This window comes from Pristiophorus japonicus, chromosome 2, assembly GCF_044704955.1.
Source record: "Pristiophorus japonicus isolate sPriJap1 chromosome 2, sPriJap1.hap1, whole genome shotgun sequence".
Classification (NCBI taxonomy): Eukaryota; Metazoa; Chordata; class Chondrichthyes; family Pristiophoridae; genus Pristiophorus; species Pristiophorus japonicus.
Window position 1 is genome coordinate 259,933,436 of NC_091978.1, and position 24,992 is coordinate 259,958,427.

General features: G+C 44.6%; 2 protein-coding genes across 3 annotated transcripts in view; one reads left to right on the top strand and one right to left on the bottom strand.

Annotated features, from left to right (window-relative positions):
- LOC139245784 (uncharacterized) overlaps positions 1 to 6,142 on the bottom strand; it is a 38,771-nt gene extending 32,629 nt beyond the window's left edge. The window contains exons 1-2 of one of the 2 annotated variants that reach the window (XM_070871291.1): positions 5,966 to 6,142; positions 5,534 to 5,615 (exon numbers count right to left, since the gene is read on the bottom strand). The gene's annotated coding sequence lies outside the window, so the exon portion shown is untranslated. The remainder of the gene's footprint in view (positions 1 to 5,533; positions 5,616 to 5,965) is intronic. The other variant, XM_070871299.1, reaches the window with a different exon arrangement.
- The window catches only part of LOC139245775 (serine protease HTRA3-like), a 44,258-nt gene continuing 25,089 nt past the window's right edge, over positions 5,824 to 24,992 (top strand). Inside the window, exons 1-5 of the mRNA XM_070871285.1 lie at positions 5,824 to 6,461; positions 11,356 to 11,455; positions 13,414 to 13,639; positions 19,660 to 19,854; positions 24,329 to 24,361. Coding sequence (XP_070727386.1) covers positions 6,020 to 6,461; positions 11,356 to 11,455; positions 13,414 to 13,639; positions 19,660 to 19,854; positions 24,329 to 24,361 — 996 coding nt within the window. The 5' untranslated portion in view covers positions 5,824 to 6,019. The remainder of the gene's footprint in view (positions 6,462 to 11,355; positions 11,456 to 13,413; positions 13,640 to 19,659; positions 19,855 to 24,328; positions 24,362 to 24,992) is intronic.

Consider the following 24,992-nt stretch of genomic DNA (forward strand, 5'->3'; position numbering starts at 1 on the left):
AGTTCCTATGGACTGGAGGGTAGCTAATGTAACACTACTGTTTAAAACGGGTAATTATAGACCGGTTAGCCTGACATCAGTAGTGGGGAAAATGTTGGAATCAGTTATTAAAGTTGCAACAGCAGCGCATTTGGAAAGCAGTGACAGGATTGGTCTAAGTCAGCATGGATTTATGAAAGGGAAATCATGCTTGACAAATCTTCTGGAATTTTTTGAGGATGTAACTAGTAGAGTGGACAAGGGAGAACCAGTGGATGTGGTGTATTTGGACTTTCAAAAGGCTTTTGGCAAGGTCCCACACAAGAGATTGGTGTGCAAAATTAAAGCACATTGTATTGGGGGTAATGTACTGACGTGGATAGAGAACTGGTTGGCAGACAGGAAGCAGAGAGTCGGGATAAACGAGTCCTTTTCACAATGGCAGGCAGTGACAAGTGGGGTGCCGCAGGGCTCAGTGCTGGGACCCCAGCTATTTACAATATACATTAATGATTTGGATGAAGGAATTGAGTGTAATATCTCCAAGTTTACAGATGACACTAAACTGGGTTGCGGTGTGAGCTATGAGGAGGACACTAAAAGGCTGCAGGGTGACTTGGACAGGTTAGGTGAGTGGACAAATGCATGGCAGATGCAGTATAATGTGGATAAATGTGAGGTTATCCACTTTGGGGGCAAAAACACAACGGCAGAATATTATCTGAATGGTGGCAGATCAGGAAAGGGGGAGGTGCAACGAGACCTGGGTGTCATGGTTCATCAGTCATTGAAAGTTGGCATGCAGGTACAGCAGGCGGTGAAGAAGGAAAATGGTATGTTGGCCTTCATAGCTAGGGGAATTTAGTATAGGAGCAGGGAGGTCTTACTGCAGTTGTACAAGGCCTTGGTGAAGCCTCACCTGGAATATTGTATTGAGTTTTGGTCTCCTAATCTAAGGAAGGACATTCTTGCTATTGAGCGAGTGCAGCGAAGGTCCACCAGACTGATTCCAGGGATGGCGGGACTGACATATGAGGAGAGATTGGATCAACTGGGCTTTTATACACTGGAGTTTAGAAGGATGAGAGGGGATCTCATAGAACTTACAAGATTCTGATGGGACTGGACAGGTTAGATGCAGGAAGAATGTTCCCGATGTTGGGGATGTCCAGAACCATGGGACATAGTCTTAGGATAAGGGGTAGGCCATTTAGGACTGAGATGAGGAGAAACTTCTTCACTCAGAGAGTTGTTAACCTGTGGAATTCCCTACCGCAGAGTTGTTGATGCCAGTTCATTGGATATATTCAAGAGGGAGTTAGATATGGTCCTTACAGTTAAAGGGATCAAGGGGTATGGAGAGAAAGCAGGAAAAGGGTACTGAGAGAATGATCAGCTATGATCTTATTGAATGGTGGTGCAGGCTCGAAGCACCGAATGACCTACTCCTGCACCTATTTTCTATGTTTCTATGTTAATTAGGAGGGGGAAAATAGAGTACGAGAGTAAGCTTGCAGGGAACATAAAAACTGACTGCAAAAGCTTCTATAAGTATGTGAAGAGAAAAAGATTAGTGAAGACTAATGTAGGTCCCTTGCAGTAAGAATCAGGTGAATTCATAATGGGGAACAAGGAAATGGCAGATCAATTGAACAAATACTTTGGTTCTGTCTTCACTAAGGAAGACACGAATAACCTCCTGAAAATAATAGGAACAGAAGGAAATCCTTATTCGTCAGGAAATTGTGTTAGGGAAATTGATGGCCTAACAGTCTGCATCCCAGAGTACTTAAGGAAATGGTCCTAGAAATAGTGGATGCATTGGTGATCATTTTCCAACAGTCTATAGATTCTGGATCAGTTCCTATGGATTGGAGGGTAGCTAATGTAACCCCACTTTTTAAAAAAGGAGTGAGAGAGAAATCAGGGAATTATAGACCGGTTAGCCTGACATCGGTAGTGGGGAAAATTTTGGAAACAATTATTAAAGCTGCAATAGCAGCGCATTTGGAAAGCAGTGACAGGATCAGTCCAAGTCAGCATGGATTTATGAAAGGGAAATCATGCTTGATAAATCTTCTCGAATTTTTTGAGGATGTAACTAGTAGAATGGACAAGGGAGAACCAGTGGATGTGGTGTATTTGGACTTTCAAAAGGCTTTTGACAAGGTCCCACACAAGAGATTAGTGTGCAAAATTAAAGCACATGGTATTGGGGGTAATGTATTGACGTGGATAGAGAACTGGTTGGCAGACAGGAAGCAAGGAATATGAATAAACGTGTCCTTTTCAGAATGGCAGGCAGTGACTAGTCGGGTACCGCAAGGTTCGGTGCTGGGACTCCAGCTATTTGCAATATACATTTATGATTTAGACAAAGGAATTGAATGTAATATCTCCAAGTTTGCAGATGACACTAAGCTGGGTAGCATTGTGAGCTGTGAGGAGGATGCAGAGAGGCCGCAGGGTTGGACAGGTTAGGTGAGTGGGCAAATGCATGGCATATGCAGTATAATGTAGATAATTGTGAGGTTATCCACTTTGGTGGCAAAAACAGGAAGGCAGAATATTATCTGAATGGTGACAGATTAGGAAAAGGGGAGGTGCAACGAGAGTCATGGTACATCAGTCATTGAAAGTTGGCATGCAGGTACAGCAGGCGGTGAAGAAGGCAAATGGCATGTTGGCCTTCATAGCGAGAGGATTTGAGTATAGGAGCAGGGAGGTCTTACTGCAGTTGTACAGGGCCTTGGTGAGGCCACACCTTGAATATTGTGTGCAGTTTTGATCTCCTAATCTGAGGAAGAACATTCTTGCTATTGGAGTGCAGCGAAGATTCACCAGACTGATTCCCGGGATGGCAGGGCTGACATATGATGAAAGACTGGATCGACGAGGCTTATATTCACTGGAATTTAGAAGAATGAGAGGGGATCTCATAGAAACATATAAAATTCTGACGGGATTGGACAGGTTAGATGCAGGAAGAATGTTCCCGATGTTGGGGGAAGTCACAGTCCAAGGATAAGGGGTAAGCCATTTACGACCGAGATGAGGAGAAACTTCTTCACTCAGAGAATTGTGAACCTGTGGAATTCTCTACCACGGAAAGTTATTGAGGCCAATTCATTAGATATATTCAAAAGGGCGTTAGATGTGACCCTTACGGTTAAAGGAATCAAAGGGTATGGAGGGAAAGCAGGAATAGGGTACTGAAGTTGCTTGATCAGCCAGGCTCGAAGGGCTGAATGAACTACTCCTGCACCTATTTTCTATGTTTTTATGCCTCCTCCAAGAACTCTGCGCACCTCCAAATCTGGCTTCCTGCACATCCCCAATTTCAATTGCTCCAGCATTGGTGGCTATGCCTTCAGCTGCCTCGGGCCTAAACTCTGGAATTCCCTCCCTAATCCTTTCCGCCTATCTTTCTCCTCCTTTAAGATGCTCCTTAAATCCTACCTTGTCACCTGTGCTAATATCTCATGTGGCTCGGTGTCAAATTGTGTTTGATAATGCTCCTGTGCAGCACCTTGGTATATTTTACTATCTTAAAGACACGATATTGTTGTTGTTAATTATCACATGCTGAACAACTGTTTACAATATACATAGATGACCTGGAGGAGGGGACAGAGTGCAGTGTAACAAAATTTGCAAATGGCACAAAGATTAGTGGGGAAGCGGGTTGTGTAGAGGACACAGAGAGGCTGCAAAGAGATTTAGATAGGTTAAGTGAATGGGCTAAGGTTTGGCAGATGGAATACAATGTCGGAAAATGTGAGGTCATCCACCTTGGGAAAAAAAAGCAGTAAAAGGGAATATTATTTGAATGGGAAGAAATTACAACATGCTGCGGTGCAGAGGGACCTGGGGGTCCTTGTGCATGAAACTCTTTTGAGTTTACCTGCGAAAACATAAAACATTAAACGGTGCCACCCGACCTGGGTGACACTCCAGACATTTACAAGGCCCTTTTTTTTTCCCCCCCTTTTTTTTTGTGTTTTTTTTTTGGGCACTAAAATCACAATTTTCCCCAGTGCCCCCTATAAAAGGGAAGGGGGACACTAAAAGCACCGGCAATTAAAACAAATTAAACTTAAAAACGTAAAATCAAATTAAAATTTGGTTGCCGGGCGTGATGATGCACTCCAGTCCCTCCGGTGCCCACCTCTCGCGGAAGGCCGCGAGCGTACCGGTGGACACCGCGTGCTCCATCTCCAAGGATCCTTGTGCATGAATCCCAAAAAGTTAGTTTGCAGGTACAGCAGGTAATCAGGAAGGCGAATGGAATGTTGACCTTCATTGCAAGAGGGATGGAATACAAAAGCAGGGAGGTCCTGCTGCAACTGTACAGGGTATTGGTGAGGCCGCACCTGGAGTACTGTGTGCAGTTTTGGTCACCTTACTTAAGGAAGGATATACTAGCTTTGGAGGGGGTACAGAGACGATTCACTAGGCTGATTCCGGAGATGAGGGGGTTACCTTATGATGATAGATTGAGTAGACTGGGTCTTTACTCTTTGGAGTTCAGAAGGATGAGGGGTGATCTTATAGAAACATTTAAAATAATGAAAGGGATAGACAAGATAAAGGCAGAGAGGTTGTTTCCACTGGTCGGGGAGACTAGAACTAGGGGGCACAGCCTCAAAATACGGGAGAGCCAATTTAAAACCGAGTTGAGAAGGAATTTCTTCTCCCAGAGGATTGTGAATCTGTGGAATTCTCTGCCCAGGGAAGCAGTTGAGGCTAGCTCATTGAATGTATTCAAATCACAGGTAGATAGATTTTTAACCAATAAGGGAATTAAGGGTTACGGGGAGCGGGCGGGTAAGTGGAGCTGAGTCCACGGCCAGATCAGCCATGATCTTATTGAATGGCGGAGCAGGCTCGAGGGGCTAGATGGCCTACTCCTGTTCCTAATTCTTATGTTCTTATGTTCTTATGAACCAGAATTTTTGTTGCATGCATTATACTTTGGGAAGTCTGTGATTTGTCTGTTGTTATTCCTCATTTATTCACCTCCATGAACGACACACGGGTCAAATTTTGTTAAGTAACTGCTTGTCACTACATGCTCCACTTAATATGAATAACATACATATATATTTATTCACTTGTATTGCATTCAATTAAATGTATAACAGACATGCTTACTTTGTGCCAAGTTTGGAGTTTGGAATCAACTTTCCTATTCTTTCTGCAAAACTCATCAATTTGTTTAATAAAATGTAATCAGTATACAACACTTTAAATTATTTAATCCTTTGTGTGTATATATAAACTCCCCCAGACACACAGTTTTTTTTTACAGCGCATTTGATGTTGACTTTTACAGTACGTGTATATTTAAGTTGGAAAATGATTTATACTCTTATCGAGATTGTGGTGCGTAAACAGAATACTGTGTTTTTATATTTGTGGAACCTCCTTAAATCTGGGTCAGTGTGGGTTGGGTCACTATAGCTGCGGGGATCTGGATCGACGCTGCAATTTCATAAACATTGGCTAAAGTTTGGTGAGTCAGAAGAAAAACTCATCAAGGCTTCTTTATTACCTTTTGCTTTCCAGGCTTGCACATCAGTCTCACCCAGCAGCGGCAGAGGTTGTTTTCATCTTCGGATTTTCTCGTTTTTTGGCTGAGCGAGATTAGCAATTTGTAATTAGAAAAGTCTATAGAGTCAGAATGCGTCGGCTTTTTAGTTCTCCGTTGTAATCCTTTTCGTGCTCAGTTTAGATGTTCGTTGTTTACCCGTTGTTTGAATACCTTTGAAACGCTCACGTTTTAAACAATCTTTTCAACTTTTGCATTGCAGTGTATGGATTGGTTTGTAAACTCCGTCATTTTCTGACTTTTAAAATCATATATATTTATACTCGGAATAATTACCCCCCAAAAATGTATTCTTGCAATTTCTAAGTTACAGAATTTACATTGTTTTAAAGTTAACTTTTGGTGTTTTCTTTGTTTGGAGTTGGCTAGTTGTACCTGTTAGTTACACGAATTGAGTTGTGTGTTCTGGTGACGTGTCTGCTGCAAGCAATGGCGAGTTTGAGGCGCTCTCTTCTCCTGGGCTTCTTGCTGTGGGTGACCAGCTGCGCTTTCGCCGCCGCCGCCGAGCCCTCCCCGGACTGGCTCGCCTGCCCGCAGCGCTGCGATGTGTCCAAGTGCCCGAGTCCCAGCTGTTTCCATGGTTACGTGCACGACGTCTGTCACTGCTGCCTAGTGTGCGCCGCTGGGGAGGGACAAGACTGCGGGCGCCCGAGCGATGTAACTTGCGGGGAAGGGATGGAATGCAAGCCTCTGTTCGCCAAGCATCTGGCAAAGGGACCAGGCGCCTGTCGCTGCAAATCCAAGTACAAGGTGTGCGGCAGCGACGGCAAGACCTATGACAACGTGTGCAGACTCAAGTTGGTCAGCAGAAGAGCCCTGCAGCTCAGACTGCCGGCGATCATTCAAGTTCACAAAGGCGGATGTGAAGCAGGTAAGCAAATACTTTAATAACGTGCAACAGTTGGTTTCTATAGCAATTTAAAAGTTATTTGCAAGTATTACTTACAGACCGTTATATCCCAGCAGTCAGATGGAGACTATTTGATCAATTTGCAACAAATACATTATGAGTACATAAGGACATAAGAAATAGGAGCAGGAGTGGGCCATTTGGCCCCTCGAGCCTGCTCCGCCATTTAATAAGATCATGGCCGATCTGATCATGGACTCAGCTCCACTTCCCTGCCCGCTCCCTATAACCCTTTTTTCCCTTATCGCTGAAAAATCTATCTCTGCCTTGAATATATTCAATGACCCAGCCTCCACAGCTCTCTGGGGCAGAGAATTCCATAGATTTACAACCCTCAGAGAAGAAATTCCCCTCCATCTCAGTTTTAAATGGGTAGCCCCATATTCTGAGACTATGCCCCCTAGTTTTAGTTTCCCCTATGAGTGGAAATATCCTCTCTGCATCCACCTTGTCGAGTTCCCTCATTATCTTATATGTTTTGATAAGATCACCTCTCATTCTTCTTCACTCCAATGAGTATAGTCCCAACCTATCTTCATAAGTCAACCCCCTCATATTTCAATAATATCATCACATATCAAAAAGATCTGGTGCAGAGACTTTGGGTGTCCACCATGACACCACCAAAATAAAACTTGCCCAAACTTCCTATGCAAATTTTGAAGTAATGGATACATGGGCTGCAAAGCTCTTGGGATCTCTCTCATCTAGTTCAAAAGCCAACATGAGTCTACAAGTAAACATCCTAGATATGCATCTTTTCCATGTTACCTGTGCTGAGATAATTAGGGCAAAACTCTTTAAGGTGAGTTGACACTAAGTGATAATGTGATACAATTGCCTATGTTTTAAAAATTATTTTAGCTTGAGAAAGTATCTTGAGTAGCAATGTATAATTTCCCTTTAATACAAGATCGATCTTGAATTGCTGTGTTTGGGCGAGAGTTGCTGCATTGTCCTACAGGTGAAAAATAGCACCTATACTTGAACAAATTATTATTTAGAATTTTGCACCCAATGCCACATTCAAAATCCTTTAAAATAAATAATAGATAGTGGTACTCAGTATAGTGGCAGTAATAAGTTTGCTATAATTTCTCAATAACCATGTATTTTCCAAAGTTATAGAATCATAAAAATGTATGGCACAGAAGGAGGCCATTCAACCCATCATGTCTGTGCCAGTCGAAAGAGTGATCCAGCCTAATCCCACTTTCCAACACTTGGTCCATAGCCTTGTAGGTTACAGCACTTCAAGTGCATAACCAAGTATTTTTTAAATGTGATGAGCATTTCTGCCTCTACCACCCTTTCAAGTAATGAGTTCCAGACCCCCACCACCCTTGGATGAAAAAAGTTCTCTTCAACTCCCCTCTAATTCTTCTACCAATTACTTTAAATCTATGCCCCCTGATTACTGATGTCTCTGCTGGGGGAAATAGGTCCTTCCTATCCACTCTATCTAGGTCCCTCTTAATTTTACACACCTCAATCAAGTCTTCCCTCAGCCTCCTCGGTTCCAAAGAAAACAACCCCAATCTATCCAATTTTTCCTCATAGCTAAAATTCTCCAGTCCTGGTAGCATTCTTGTAAATCTCCTCTGCACCCTCTAGTGCAGTCACATCTTTCTTGTAATGTGGTGACCCGAACTGTATGCAGTACTCCAGCTTTGGCCTAACTAGTGTTTTGTACAGATCAAGGATTTCCTCCCTGCTCTTGTATCCTATGCCTCGGCTAATAAAGGAAAGTATTCCGTATGCCTTCTTAACCACCTTATCTACCTGTCCTGCTACCTTTAAGGATCTGTGGACATGCATTCCAAGATATCTGTGTTCCTCTAAACTTCTCAGTATCCTACCATTTATTGTGTATTCCCTTGCCTTGTTAGCCCTTCCCAAATGCATTACCTTACACTTCTCCAGATTGAATTCCATTTGCCACTTTTCTGCCCACCTGACCAGTCCATTGATATCTTCCTGCAGCCTACAGTTTTCCTCCTCCCGATCAACCACACGGCCAATTTTTGTATCATCTGCAAACTTCTTAATCATGCCACCTATATTGAAGTCTAAATCATTTATGTATACCATAAAAAGCAAGGGACCTAGTACTGAGCCCTACGGAACCCCACTGGAAACAACTTTCTAGTCACAAAAACATCCATCGACCATTCCCCTTTGCTTCCTGCCACTGAGCTAATTTTGAATCCAATTTGCCACTTTCCCTTGGATCCCATACCCTATTGTTTTTGCACTTCTCAAAAAGTTGCCTATATATTTGCTCTTCTCTCTCCCTCTGACTATTTGGGGGTCTTTCATACACTCCCAGCAGTGTGATTACCTTTTTTGTTCTTCAGTTCAACCCATGTGGCTTCATTTGATGATCCTTCTAACATTTCATCCCTCCTTACAGCTGTAATTGTTTCTTTAACCAATATTGCAACCCGCCCCCCCCCCCCTCCTTTTTCATCCCCCTCTCTATTCCGTCTGAAAACTCGAACCAGAAATGTTGAGCTGCCATTCCTGCCCTTCTTTCAGCTATCTTTCAGTAATAGCTATATCATCATACTTCCACAAGTCCATCTGTGCCCTCAGCTCATCTGCCTTACTCGCTGGACTCCTTCTATTGAAGCATATACCATTAAGAACTGCCAAACTCCTTTGATGTCTATTTTCTAGCCTTTGTTTCCTCTGCAGTTTGATTTCACCCATTAGTTAACCTCTTAGAAGAGTGTACAAAGACACTTTATGTAAATATATTAAGCAGCACTACCTCGGCAAATTATACTTGAAAGATAACATTCTCTGGAACTGAGTGAAACTCAAGGACATTGGGCCCAAGTTTCGGGTGGAGTTGCTCCTAGTTTTTTGGAGCAACTAGTTTAGTTTGGAGTATGTTAGAAATTGCAATTCTCAGATATTAGTTTGCTCCAGTTCTAGTGAGTTAGTTTAGGTTGGCTTTAGGTAAGGTACTTTTTTTTCAACAGGGGGTGCGTCCAGCCACTCAGGCCTGTTTTGCAAGTTTCAGCAGTGAAAACTTACTACAAACTAACTTAGGATGGAGTAAGTGTCCACTTTTGTAAGTTCTGAAAAACCTTACCTAGAGTTAAGTTTAGTGCAGGCACAGCCAGAGACGGCAGGTGGGAAGCATTAAACACAAAGAACACATCAACATCACAACAGCAGGGGGTAAGGGAAGTTAGAGGATTTTCCAAACACCTTCACAACAACATTAAAGAAGCAAAGTACATTTAAAGCACTAAGCATTAAACAAAGCAGCACATTTAAAGCACCAAGCACTAAACGAAGCACAAAAAGTAATAAGCAATTAATTAATGAAAAATAGAAGGAACCCTGCACCTAAAGCACCAAGACCAAAGTAATAAGTAATCAATCAATAAAAAATAGAAGTCCTACCTTTATGTAAAGGGAAGGTGTCTCTGACAGTGTCTCTCTCTGTAGTGTCTCTCTCTCTCTGTATCTGACAGTGAGGGGTACAGGGGGGTGGGGTGTGTATGGTGTGTGTCTGTGTGTGTGTATGTGTGGGAGTGGGGGGGGCAGTGGTGTGGGAGGGGTGGGGTGTGTGTGTGTGTTTGGGGGGTGGGAGGGGGTGTGTTTGTGTGGGAGGGGGTGTGTATGTGGGTGGGTGTGTGTGTGTGGGGTGGGTGTGTGTGTGTGGGGGGGGGGGTGTGTGTAGGAGTTGTGGGGGAGAGGCTGGAAGGAGGCACCCCTGCTCTGTCCTCCGGCCCTTCAATCATAGAGTGCACCCAACCCACGCTCCTCCATCCCTGTTGCCACGCACCCCCCTCCATCCCTGTTGCCATGCTCCCCCCTCCATCTGTTGCCACGCTCCCCCCGCCCTCCCCACCCTGGTTGCCTCGCGCCCCCCCTGGTACCCACGCTCTTTCCCCCCCCCCCGGTATCCACGCTCTCTTCCACCCCCCCGGTATCCACACTCCCGAGCCATTGCACAACGCTGCCGGCTTTGGGAAGAAGGCATGATCCCTAGCCCCGCCCCCCTGCAGGCAGTCTCCTCCCCAGGGAGACAACGCTGCACCATGCCAAGCCACGCCACGCCATGGTCCAGGAGGACCGGAGAATTGCTGCAGAATATTCCGGCACACCTTCGAGCCCAGGCAGGTTACGTAAGTCTTGGAGGTGCGCCGTTTTCAACAGATGCCGAAACTTGGGCCCTTTAATCCAGCATTCCAATCTATAATCAACCTGACCACTTGTATTGCACGGACGACATTTTTACAGTATTGGAAACTTGATGCTCTGTACAGTGGCTATACTTAATCCTTTAAACCTCCAATTCCAATTCTGAACCAGATATGTATTGGGTTTTTTAAAAAGATAATTGACAAAACTTTTAACTGTTTTGCTAAGAGTATATTCCACACTCCCACTACTCTGTGGAAAGAAAGAATACGTTTCTAAATTTTTGATCATTCTTGAGGCTTAACAATGTACTTATGTCCTATAATTATGGTGGTCATCCCAGAATTGTGCATGTGTCACCGTAACTGTAGCTGTTTTATGCCCTAATTATGTATTTTCTTCATTGATGTATTATACCAGAATAGTTTCTTAGATGAACAAACAGTAACTTTGATGCTTCATTGCTCCATCACTAGTTGATGTTTGTGTTTTGCCACTACCATATTGAATTGTAATATTTTCTATACATTTGCAGTGCATATTTGATTGGATGCATTGCAATAAAATTATTGAATTCAGTTCAGTTCCATTTTCCTAAACTAGTTTACCGTTTATATGGATGTATCAGATTTTTAATGTTTGTAACTTTATGAATTTCATAAATAATGTACAGCATTTCTTCTGCGTAGTATAGGTCATTCACATCCAAACAGCCCAAGATATAAATTCAATTTTATAGCAGATGTGGTGGAGAAGATTGGACCAGCAGTTGTTCACATAGAGTTGTTTTTAAGGTACGTCTGTCGAGAGTAATGTGCATGGAGTATTACAAGTGTAAGATATTGTATAGTATAATTGAATTAATTTCATTTGTTAAAATTCTTTCTTGGGACATGGGCGTCGCAGGCAAGGTCGGCTTTTTTGCCATCTCTGGTTGCCCTGAGAAGGTGGTGGTGGGGCTTCATCTTGAACAGCTGGTAGCAGTTCTGATCCTACTGCATGGCTTGATAGGCCACTTCAAAGGGCAGTCAAAAGTTATCCATGTTGGGTGTGGGACTAGAGTCACATATTGACCAGTTGGGTTTTTACAACAAGCCGACAGCTTCGTCGTCACTTTTACTAATATCAACCTTTTATTTCCAGATTTAAAAAACTAAATTCAAATTCTCAAACTATCATTGTGGGATTTGAACTCAAGTTCTCGGGATTACTAGTCCAGTAACATAACCAGTATATTACTTTGGTTCAGTGTGTTTGGGTTTCCCCTTTATAATAAAGGGCTAGAAATGATGGACATCTAAACACTTATTTCAAGTTTCTTCAAGCTCAAAAAGGAAAAGAAACACATGCATTCATATATCACCTTTCACAACCACCAGACGTCCCAAAGTGTCTTACATTGAAACATAGAAACTAGGTGCAGGAGTAGGCCATTCGGCCTTTCGAGCCTGCACCAACATTCAATAAGGTCATGGCTGATCATTCACCTCAGTACCCCTTTGCTGCTTTCTCTCCATACCCCTTGATCCCTTTAGCCATCAGGGCCATATCTAACTCCCTCTTGAATATATCTAACGAACTGGCATCAACAACTCTCTGCGGTAAAGAATTCCAGAGGTTAACAACTCTGAGTGAAGAAGTTTCTCCTCATCTCGGTCCTAAATGGCTTACCCCTTATCCTTAGACTGTGACCCCTGGTTCTGGACTTCCCCAACATTCTTCCTGCATCGAACCTGTCCAGTCCCATCAGAATTTTATATGTTTTTATGAGATCCCCTCTCATTCTTCTAAACTCCAGTGAATACAGGCCCAGTTGATCCAGTCTCTCCTCATATGTCAGTCCCGCCATCCCGGGAATCAGTCTGGTGAATCTTCGCTACACTCCCTCAATAGCAAGAACGTCCTTCCTCAGATTAGGAGAACAAAACTGAACACAATATTCCAGGTGAGGCCTCACCAAGGCCCTGTACAACTGCATTAAGACCTCCCTGCTTGAACCCACAACCTTCTGATTCAGAGGCAAGGGTGCTACCAACTGAGCCACAGCTCACCAATTGTACTATTCTGCACCATATTTTACAAACTGATAGCACATTTTCTCGCAATGGCTGCATAAATGGCACAGTTATATATTTTGATAGAGCATGTTGACAGGCTGGGAATAAATGCTTGACAAAGTAATACCATTGGCTGTTTGAATGGTGCTGTAAACCATGCGAGCAATAGTTTCTGAATGTTATCTGAGCCCCTGCAGTGTGGTTTGCACTTTAATTCATGTCCAGCTAGTTTTTATTCTTCATGTTGTAAAGTCTTCTGACTCAGTGAGCTTTAGCAATCAGATTTATCAATTATAGTTTGTTTCTTCTGTTACCATTGCGAATTTTAATTTTACTTGCTAACAATTGTCATTATGATTTGACAGGAAGAGAGAGGTTATGCAAGTTTATAATAAATCAGAATTTAATAGAATAGAACTTAAAAAATAATACCTCCCTTTTGTGGGATTATAATACAGGGTACTTATAAATTATAATTATTTTTGTGATTGAGTAAAATGGTAAAATTGTGGAAAATTGATGCTTCCTTACCATATTCTTCTGCAATTATTTTCTTAATATGTTGTACATTAAAATGTTGGTAAGGATACAAATTTACTACAACTTAAGTATTGCCAACTAAAAAAATTAATCCGTGCTCTAAAAAGTGTGTAGAAAATTTGTCAGCCTTGTTTTAATTTTCTCTACACACACAGGCATCCTCTGTTGAGACGAAATGTCCCACTGTCAAGTGGCTCTGGCTTTATAATATCAGATAGTGGGCTAATTGTGACCAATGCCCACGTAGTTGTGGCTAGCAACAATATAATGTCAGGTCAGCAACAGCTAAAGGTGCAAGTACACAATGGAAAAAACTATGAAGCAACAATAAAAGATATTGACAAGAAATCAGACATAGCAACAATAAAGATTAATCCGAAGGTAAGTGAACCATATTTTGGTTAAACTTCAAGTGCCTGGAAATGAAGTTTTATCGTATTTAGCACATTTATTCATTCATCATTGGACATATTTTATCCTTATTAAAGTAAAGGATGTCAATACTGAAGAATGGAAACTTAAAAAAAAAAACTTTTGCCTCAAATGACAATATCAAGCACATACCAGGCCAGCTAAAGTTTAGTTCACTCTGTTCCCTGAAATATCTTAACCACCAAACTCGGAAGAGAACCCTCCACCCCTCCATCCCCCCACTCCCATTGCACCAGTGTGAATTTATCCATTTCCTATATCAGCCATCCTCATGTCCCTTTGAGTAAGATTGCAAATTCTCTGCTAACCAGTGCTGTAGAGAAAGCCTAATTTTATCTTGTATAGGAGCTATTGGGCTGCACTGGATCACAACCCAGAAGTGAAAAAGCAGTAGGGGATGAAATTGGTCTTCGGTGATGTTATGTAATGATGTGTGTATCGTCCCAGTACCTTAAATGTAATGTAAGTACTATGCCACACCACAGAGGGCGCTGTGGTGGGAAACCCTGGTAGTACCTGCAACAGGTGCTATATAAGGCTGACCAACACACCTGAGAGGCACTCTGGAGCTGAACAATAAAGGACGAAGGTCACAGCAGTTAGATTTACACCAGACCGTGTGGAGTCAGTGATTTGTGTGCTACATACACCACATTGGCAACGAGGAAGCGGACAAACTCCATGGCTACTCTGGGCTCGCTAAAGGATTTTACCGTGGGCAATGATTGCGAGGCCTTTACGGAAAGGCTCGAGTACTACTTCACAGCAAACGACCTGACAGAGAACACATACGCAATGAGAGATAAGTATAAGGCGATATTGCTCTCCAGTTGTGGAGATGAGGTTTACTGTCTCGTCAGGGATTTGCTGGCACCTGGGAGCGCCAGGAACAAGTCATACGAGGAGCTGACTGAACTCATTTGTGACCAGTTGAAACCGAAGGAGAGCATCCTCACGGCCAGATACAAATTTTACCATCACTGCAGACCTGAGGGCCAGGATATCACCAAATATGCTGCGGACCTCAGGAGATTTGCGGCGCTGTGTGATTTTGGGGCACACCTTGACGAGGCTTTGCGGGACGTTTTTGTTATGGGGATTGGCCATGAGGGCCTCCTTCTCAAGCTGCTGGCCACGGAACCCACAGTCACTCTGACAAAGGCCATCGCCATCAGCCGGGCATATATGACCTCGACTTGCAGCACCAAGCAAATAATCCACCCAGTCTCGAACCCGGCAGGCACTGTCCACAGGATAGCGGCCACCACGGACAAAACTGCAGAACGTGGCTCTGCCCGGGGCAGAGAGCACGGACCTCGGGATCCTGGAACTCAGAGTCCGCTGAGGGGGGCCAATCAAGCAGCACCATGCTGGCATTGTGGAGGAAGCCATGGGGCTCACCGGTGCAGGTTTGCAGAGTACACGTGCAATACCTGCCACGTTAAAGGCCACCTTCAGCGTATGTGTAAAAGAAATCAGACTCGCCATGTAGCTGAGGTGATGGGGGATGATCCACTATTCAGCGAGGAGCAGGTAGAAGAAGATGAGGTGTTGGGACTGTATATGTGCACTGACGATTCGCCCCCAGTGATAAGCGAAGTAAAAATCAATGGAGTCCCAGTGAGTATGGAAGTGGACATGAGCTCAGGTCCGTCGTTGATGAGTCGGAGAACTTTTGATAAACTGTGGATTAACCCAGCTGCACGACCCAAGCTGGTCCCGGTCACGGTGAAGCTGCGTACCTACACCAGGGAACTGATACCTGTTCTTGGCAGAGCGATGGTGCAGGTATCCCACTGGGACGAGTCGCACGCTTTATCTTTGTGGGTCGTTGCAGGCGATGGGCCGACACTCCTTGGCCGGAGGTGGATGGGGACGGTCCGTGGGAGCTGGGAAGACTTCACCACTCCACAGGCTGCTGCTCCCCGGGGTGCTGCCGTGCCCCGGGTCCCCAGAGAGCAGCGCCGACCGAGCTGGAGCTGCAGCTTTAATCCACCCACAGGCAAGTCCCAGGCCCGGACCTCACACAGAGATCCTGCAGCCTCAGCCCCCACAGGCAAGCAGCCCTGCATAGAGGGGCCTAGTGGGGGGGGAGTGAGCCGGCGGGGTGCGAGGGATCCAGGATGGCCGGCGGTTCGGAAGAGCCCCGCCGAGGAGCTGTTAGCGTCGGGCGGCGGCAGCAGCTGGAGGTCGGGGGCTACGGAGGCCGCGGGGAACGCGGCAAGTGCGGCCGCTGGAGAGGCCACGACGGCCGTAGGAGAGGCGGCAAGTCAGGTGGCAGCGGAGGGGAGCGGAGGCTGCGACGGCGGAGGGCATCCGGAGCGGCGGAGAAGAAGATGGCGGCGGCATCGTGTCAGAGCAGCAGAGCATCAAAGATGACGGCGCCCAAGGAGAAGCCTCGTGGAATCCTCCTGCATCAAAGATGGCGCCTTAAAAAGGAAATGCACCCGGGAGTCCTAAAAGGGCCTCACCAAGAGGTGGTCCCCACAAAGGACTTCTGTAAGGCAGAGCGAGTCTAAAATGAGCTATGTTAGTATGAGATAGTGAATTTATAATAAGAATTACTTTTTTAATGCTGAATGGCCACTGTATTTGTGTAAAATAATGGATGAAGTACAATTAATGATAACGGCTAACAAGGAAATCAAGGATCCGTTACCAGTCAATAACCAATTAATGTACCAGATAATATGTACCATACTAACGCACTGTCAATGCCCACCTGCCTTCCGTTGGACAAGTGTGATGTTATGTAATGATGTGTGTATCGTTGTCCTGCGTCCTGTTGGGGAGGGGGGGGGGGAAGGTGATGTTATGTAATGATGTGTGCATCGTCCCAGTACCTTAAATGTAATGTAAGCACTATGCCACACCACAGAGGGCGCTGTGGTGGGAAACCCTGGTAGTACCTGCAACAGGTGCTATATAAGGCTGACCAACACACCTGAGAGGCACTCTGGAGCTGAACAATAAAGGACGAAGGTCACAGCAGTTAGATTTACACCAGACCGTGTGGAGTCAGTGATTTGTGTGCTACATACACCACAGGTGATAGTGATTCAGCAGCATGTTTTACACCCCCATCTGATTTTCTTTTCCAATGACTTCAATGGAAAAGAAAATAGAGCAGGGTGTAAAACAGGCTGCTGATTTGCTATTGCCCGCTTTGCGCTACCTCCCAAGACCATTTTCACCCCCATTGTCTAAATCACATCCAGCTCCAAAATAAGTAGTTTATTGTAGAAAGTTAACTGCTGCTAAGTTACAGATTCTGATTAGAGCCTAAGGGGCCAATAATGCAATAATGCACCCATAGCGCTAATGCACGTCAGGCACAAGTGATCCATAATGTTAAGGGCTGAGGCCTACTGTGTGCCCATTGCATATAACACAGGGTAATGCAGCAGGGAAGTGTCAGTGGCATTGAAGGCATGTGCACTGGGCAGTGACTAGGGCTAGTTAGTGCTTAAAAATAGGGGACCGACTATATGTATTGTGTTTTTATGTCCATCTGTGCACGCATCATTTGAGACTCCGCCCCCGATGCCTCCTGTCCGAACCGGAAGTGTCGGATCAGAAGTGCGGCCCCGAACCTGAATCATTCCGACCACGTTGCCTGCTGAGCCCCCGACTGAGCAGCCCTGGCCCAAATGGCCCCGACCAAGAGGCCACACAGTACATATAGTCAGTCAGCGGGGAGGGGGGAAGAGAGAGAGAGAGAGAGACTGGGGTGGGAGGGAGGGAAGATGAGTCGGGGGGGGGCGGTGGGGGAGAGAGTAAGCCTGTGGTGGGAGGGAGGAAGAGGGAGAGAGCTTGAGGGCAGGGGGGAGAGAGAGAGAGAGCGCTGGGGGGGGGAGAAAGAGCCGGCGGGGCGGGGCGGGGGGGGGGGGAGAGAGAGCTGGCGGGGGGGGAATCCTGGAGTGGGAGGGAGAATCTGGGCGGGTGGGGGGGGGGGCGAGGGTAAGAGAGAGAGCTTGGGGAGGGGGGGGCATTTGGGGGAGGAAGAGAGAGAACCTGGGGGTGGTGGGGGGAGAGAGAGACACGGGTGCGGGGGGGGATTGGAGGGGAGAGAGGGAACTCAGAGAAGATGCATCACATTGTTACAACCCCCTACAAGGGACATAGTTGGAATGGATGAAATCCAGAATTAACTACATTGTCATTATTCACTTCATACCCAATAAACCTGTTTACAATCCGTACACAATGCCCCATCTATGGTGGTGGTGGTGGTGGTGGTGGAGTGGAGGTAAGGTCATGCACTTGCGATGGTGTAAGGAAGGTGGTGGTGCAGCACTTGCGCTTGGGTAATGCACTTTGGCTGGGGGAGGCAGCACTTGTGCGGGGGTAAGGGACTTGCGCTGGGAGGCAAGGAACTTTGGCTGGGGGAGGGACGCACTAGAGCTGCGGTAAGGGACTTTGGCTGGCACTTGGTGGATTCTGGGGAGATCTATCCTCTGGCTTCTGGAAGTCAAAGTGGATCAAGTTACAATTTGCGAAGTCAGTGAGAACTTGGGATGGGCGATTCCAGTTACACATTCCAGAGAAACTTCAGGGTGTGGCTCATCCTCCAAGGGGGCCCATCCGAGACAAAGGGCGGCCATTTTTACAGTACAAGTAAACACGTCCTAAAAATAGAGCAAAATGTAAATACACTTCCCTTTGTAATACTTTCTAAGACTTAACACATACATAACAAGCTGCAAGTTGGAAGGGAGCCATTCACTGACCTGGTATTGTTGCTGCCACGTCTATCCCTCAGCTTTAAAACATTCAGTAGCCTTTTAGGAGATGTTGTCCTTTGCTTCATACACTGTGTGTCGGGAGCACTGTGAACTTAGAATACAAGGTCAGCTTGTTCACTTATCACGAGATCAGCTTATATCATTGCAGGTGCACACACTGCCCAAACAGCAGTGTTTCCATTGCCAGAGGGCTGGGACCACATTATTAGCCCCTAAACATTATAGCATGTAAGTAGCTTGGAGAAAGCAGGACATTTTTTTTAAGTCTTGAAAAGTCAGACATAAATTTCAATAAAGTGTTTCTTTTTGTAACTGGATAGGCAGTGGCAAGCTGAAATTGATTCTTATTTTACAATCAAAATGCAACAGTAAGCAGAAATGAATTACTTATTTGTACATGGCAAAAATGTGGCAAAGGATATAGATGGGTGGTGCTAAATTTTCCCTATTATTCCACAAGTGAGGAAGAACTCTGCTTATAATTATCAAGACTAAGTAAGTTTCCAAGGATTTTCTTCATAATTAAAATCAAATGGCTATTACACAATGCTCTATGTAAACCCATAAATTCATTGCGCATTTATAGATAAGCTACAGGGAGTTTTGTGATGTCACAAAAAAGAACAATTATTTATATAGCTAGCTAGTTTTGCTTTCTCAAAATATCCCAAATGCTTCACAGCCAATGAAGTAGTATTCACTAATACAAAAGCAAAATACTGTGGATGCTGGAATCTGGAATAAAAATAGAAAATGCTGGAAATCTAAGCAGGTCATGCAGCATCTGTGGAGAGGAAGCAGAGTTAACGTTTCAGGTCGATGACCCTTTGTCAAAACTGGAGAGTGTTCGGAAAGAACTGACTCTTAATAAGCACTGAAGGGGGAGGGGAAGAAAGAACAAAAGGGAAGGTCTGTGATAGGTTGGAAGACAGGAGAGATTAGAGAGACAAAAGGGATGATGGCCCAAAATTCAAATGGTAATGCCAGGAGTTAGAAAAACATTAGTTAAGAATGGCGGGATTATATAATTATATATTATATAAGTAGTAGTCACTGTTGTAACATAAGTAAAGGAAAGCTATTGTGATATCCAGAGAGGTTGTACAACTTTGCAAAGGCTACTTCTGTTCCAGACTATGGGAAACAGGATGTTATTTGATAAAATTACATTATGAACTTTCGTGGAAAATATATGCTTTAATTTAAAATGAAACTACTTTTCAGAGAAAGCTACCAGTACTATCACTGGGTCAATCAATTGACCTCAGGCCAGGAGAATTTGTAGTTGCTATTGGGAGTCCTTTTGCTTTGCAAAACACAGTAACTACTGGAATTGTCAGCTCTGCTCAGAGGGAAGGACGGGAGCTGGGTCTAAGAGACTCAGACATGGACTACATACAAACAGATGCCATAATCAATGTAAGTGCAATATACCAAGATGTTTTCAAAGTGTGATGAAATAGAATGAGACTTATCTAGTATAGCAGTTTTTGTGGTGCTTGTGAAGCTTTAGTCGCAGATAACAGTAATGTCTGTTCCAGAGACACTGACAATACACTAGCTGTGCTTGCCAGCAAGAACATAACAACATAAGAAAGCATAGATTGAGAAAGAACCAGTTAGCTCGTGTAACTTACTCAGTACACCGTGTCATGAACTTTTATGTACACTTATTTATTCTTCAGGGAAATTTATACATAAACTCTTCCTGACGCCCTCCCGCCTCCTCTCCCCACTCTATCCCCCTTTTCCTCTCCCCTCCCTCCCCTTGTCCCCTCTCTCCCTTGTCCGCTCCCTCCCCCGTCCCCTCCCTCCCCGTCCCCTCTCCCATCCCTCCCCGTCCCCTCTCTCCTCCTTCCCCTCCTCCTCTCTCCTCCCTCCCCTCCCCTCGTCCCCCTCCTGTCCCCCTCCCCTCCCCCTTCCTCCCCTGTCCCTTCTTCTCATCCCCTTCCTCCCTCCCTCCTCTCCCCTCCCCTTCCTCCCCCCCTTATCCCCCCCTCCCCTGTTCTCTCTTCCCCCCCCTCCCCTTGTCCCCCCCCCGTCCCCTCTCTTTCCCCCCCCACTTGTCCCCTCCCCCACCGTGTACCCTCTCTCCTCCCTCCCCCCTTGTCCCCCCTCCCTCGTCCCCTCACTCCCTCCTTCTCCTTGTCAACATAAGAATATAAGAATTAGGAACAGGAGTAGGCCATCTAGCCCCTTGAGCCTGCTCCGCCATTCAACAAGATCATGGCTGATCTGGCCGTGGACTCAGCTCCACTTACCCGCCCGCTTCTCGTAACCCTTAATTCCCTTATTGGTTAAAAATCTATCTATCTGTGATTTGAATACATTCAATGAGCTAGCCTCAACTGCTTCCTTGGGCAGAGAATTCCACAGATTCACAACCCTCTGGGAGAAGAATTTCCTTCTCAACTCGGTTTTAAATTGGCTCCCCTGTATTTTGAGGCTGTGCCCCCTAGTTCTAGTCTCCTCGACCAGTGGAAACAACCTCTCTGCCTCTATCTTGTCTATACCTTTCATTATTTTACATGTTTCGATAAGATCACCCTCATCCTTCTGAACTCCAACGAGTAAAGACCCAATCTACTCAATCTATCATCATAAGGTAATCCCCTCATCTCTGGAATCAGCCTAGTGAATCGTCTCTGTACCCCCTCCAAAGCTAGTAACTCCTTCCTTAAGTAAGGTGACCAAAACTGCATGCAGTACTCCAGGTGCGGCCTCACCAATACCTTATACAGTTGCAGCAGGACCTCCCTGATTTTGTATTCCATCCCTCTCGCAATGAAGGCCAACATTCCATTCGCCTTCCTGATTACCTGCTGCACCTGCAAACTAACTTTTTGGAATTCATGCACAAGGACCCCCAGGTCCCTCTGCACCACAGCATGTTGTAATTTCTCCCCATTCAAATAATATTCCCTTTTACTGTTTTTTTTTCCAAGGTGGATGACCTCACATTTTCCAACATTGTATTCCATCTGCCAAACCTTAGCCCATTCGCTTAACCTATCTAAATCTCTTTGCAGCCTCTCTGTGTCCTCTACACAACCCGCTTTCCCACTAATATTTGTGTCATCTGCAAATTTTGTTTCACTACACTCTGTCACCTCTTCCAGGTCATCTATGTATATTGTAAACAGTTGTGGTCCCAGCACCGATCCCTGTGGCACACCACTAACCATCGATTTCCAACCCGAAAAGGACCCATTTATCCCAACTCTCTGCTTTCTGTTAGCCAGCCAATTGTCGATCCATGATAATACATTTCCTCTGACTCCGCGTACCTTTATCTTCTGCAGTAACCTTTTGTGTGGCACCTTATCGCATGCCTTTTGGAAATCTAAATACACCACATCCATTGGTACATCTCTATCCACCATGCTCGTTATATCCTCAAAGAATTCTTGTAAATTAGTTAAACATGATTTCCCCTTCATGAAACCATGTTGCGTCTGCTTGATTGCACTATTCCTATCTAGATGTCCCGCTATTTCTTCCTTAATGATAGCTTCAAGCATTTTCCCCACTACAGATGTTAAACTAACCGGCCTATAGTTACCTGCCTTTTGTCTGCCCCCTTTTTTAAACAGAGGCGTTACATTAGCTGCTTTCCAATCCGCTGGTACCTCCCCAGAGTCCAGAGAATTTTGGTAGATTATAACAAATGCATCTGCTATAACTTCCGCCATCTCTTTTAATACCCTGGGATGCATTTCATCCGGATCAGGGGACTTGTCTACCTTGAGTCCCATTAGCATGTCCAGCACTGCCCCCTTAGTGATAGTGATTATCTCAAGGTCCTCCCTTCCCACATTCCCGTGACCAGCAATTTTTGGCATTGTTTTTGTGTCTTCCACTGTGAAGACCGAAGCAAAATAATTGTTTAAGGTCTCAGCCATTTCCACATTTCCCATTATTAAATCCCCCTTCTCATCTTCTAAGGGACCAACATTTACTTTAGTCACTCTTTTCCGTTTTATATATCGGTCCCCTCTCCCCTTTTCCCCTCCCTCTCCCCTCCTTCCCTCCCTCTCCCCTCCTTCCCTCCCCCCTCTCCCCTCCCCTCTTTCCCTCCCTCTCCTTCCTCTCCCCTCTTCCTCTCTCCCCTTCCCTCGCCTCTTCATCTTCCATCCCTCGCCTCTACCTCCCCTTTTATCTCCCTCCCTCTTCTCTCTCTCTCTCTCTCTCTCTCTCTCTCTCTCTCTTTCCCTTTCCCTTTCCCTTTCGCACCCACTCTCCCCCTCACCCTCTCCCTCTCCCACTCCCACTTACCCTCTGCCTCCTCCACCCCCTCTCGTTCTCTTTCTCACTCACCCGTCACTCCTGCTCTTGGCTGCGCAGCAACACCAGGGAAGGCCCTGCTCCCGCCCGTGCCCATTGGCCCCGCCGCATCCACTGCTGCCTCCTCATTGGAGCAGAACCAGCATCGTACCATCGCTCCCCACCCTGATTGGTTGCGAGGCCGGTGGGCCCTGATGACCCATTGCTATGTGCAACTGTCCCTCAGTCCGGACCACGTGCTCCCAGCCCCCAACCCTTCCCCAGGACAGATAAAAGATAATTTTTTTAATAGATTTATGTAGGCTTTGCTTTAGTGATTCACAACATATTCTATTGATTTTATATAGCCGGTTGTTTTCAATAAAGTTTATAAATAATGGGTAATGCGTTCCAAGGAGGAAAGAGTGATATTTACATTGGTCTTTTGATTTACCAGATTTTTAAAAAGCTTTTGATCCAATTTTGTGTGATCATGAAAGTCAATGGATTCAGTAACTAATGAACTAAAGCCAAGGAAATTATTCATATTCAAATATGGAATAGTTTTGTATGATTTCATGGAACCAGCTCTGGGAAAGCTGGGTCAGAATGGAATTAGTATCTTGGGAAATTAGTAATAACTATGGTGACAATTAAAGCAACATATATTTTTTGTTGCCTTGTGTTAACTCTTACTGTTTGATTGACTGGAGTAGATTGAAGATTTTAAAACAATAAGAAAGAGCAATCCGAAGATGGCATGTTTAAGTATAAAACACACCAGTTAGCATATATTTTGGGTTCCAATAACTGTTGGAGAACCAACCTGTTCAAAAGCATGATATGTTTCTGAATCTACATTTTAAAATCAGCACTGAGTGACTGTACAAAGTAATGATGGCAAGCATTATAACTTGTTAATATATTGTGATGAGAAAGGAAAAGTGAGAAAAAATAATGTTGACTGATGTAGTCAGTAGCCGTTTGCTCAAACTCCATGAAGTTTTGTTGTGAACCCACCCGCATGCACTGAGCATGATTTACTTTATAACTATGGACCCTTTGCAGAAGATGACCATGCACTGAATTAGGGCCAACATCAGAACAGTTATGCTTTTCCATCTTGTTTTGTCAAATGTGGCCTCATAAGATATTCAGATGCTGAATATCACCTGAGGTTCCCTGATTTATTGTTTAGCCAGTAACTGGGGAAATCTGCATGGGTGTAAACATCAGATGAGGAGGACAGGATTGAGCTCACCTGTGATGGCTCAAACTTGGCTAGTGCAACTAACTCACTGTCAAGATTTGTAAATACAGACTAGCTACTAGGATGAAATAACAGAGAGCTACCTCTTATGGAACCATAAGGCACCATGAGTCACTGCCTTCCCAGAAGGAATAGTAATAAGAGAAAATCTGAGGAAAAATCTTAAATGAGCGAGTCAGGTTGTTTTTAGTGAAGTGCAACCCAACTTACTAGTTTTTCCACAACTGGTTAAATTAATGACGGTTACTAGTAATGTTGTGCATAAAACTGCATAGCCTAATGCTATCAAATATTCTGTACTTGTAATGTGGTAAACACTTACTGTTCTTGCTCTTTTCTGCTTATTGCACATTTCTGAAGTATGGAAACTCTGGAGGGCCTTTGGTGAATTTGGTAAGCCCAATTATGTGTCATTTAATTTTCCTTCACATACTAAAATTATTAACATTTAATTGAAAATATATCCGTGATTGATTGTGTTTCATATTAGTGCCATTTTTTCAGTTCTTCAGAAGTGATTAGACACTTAGGGCCCAAGTTTCCACATGATTCGCGCCTGATTTTTAGGAGCAACTGGTGGAGAACGGACTATTTTAGAAATCGCAATTCTCCACATTTTTTTTTCTGCAGTTCTAGTCAGGTAGAACAGTTCTAGTTTAGAACAGAATTTTTTCTTCAAAAGGGGGCGTGTCCGGCCACTGACGCCTGATTTGAAAGTTTCCACAGTGAAAATGTACTCCAAACTAAAGTAGAATGGAGCCAGTGAAGATTTTTGTAGAACTGAAAAAACCTGTTCTACACATTAAAAAATCAGGCGCAGGTTACAAATTAGGCGTCCAGAACGAGGTGGGGGGGAGGTGGGGGAAGGGAACTCATTAAATTGGACAATAAATCCTTATTTATACTTCTACAAATATTATACAAATAAATCCAACCTGAATAAACATTTATAAGCCAAGAAAAGATTAAATAAACCATCTTCCTACCTGTGTGAAAGTGCTTCAGCCAGGGAGAATTCTGCAGC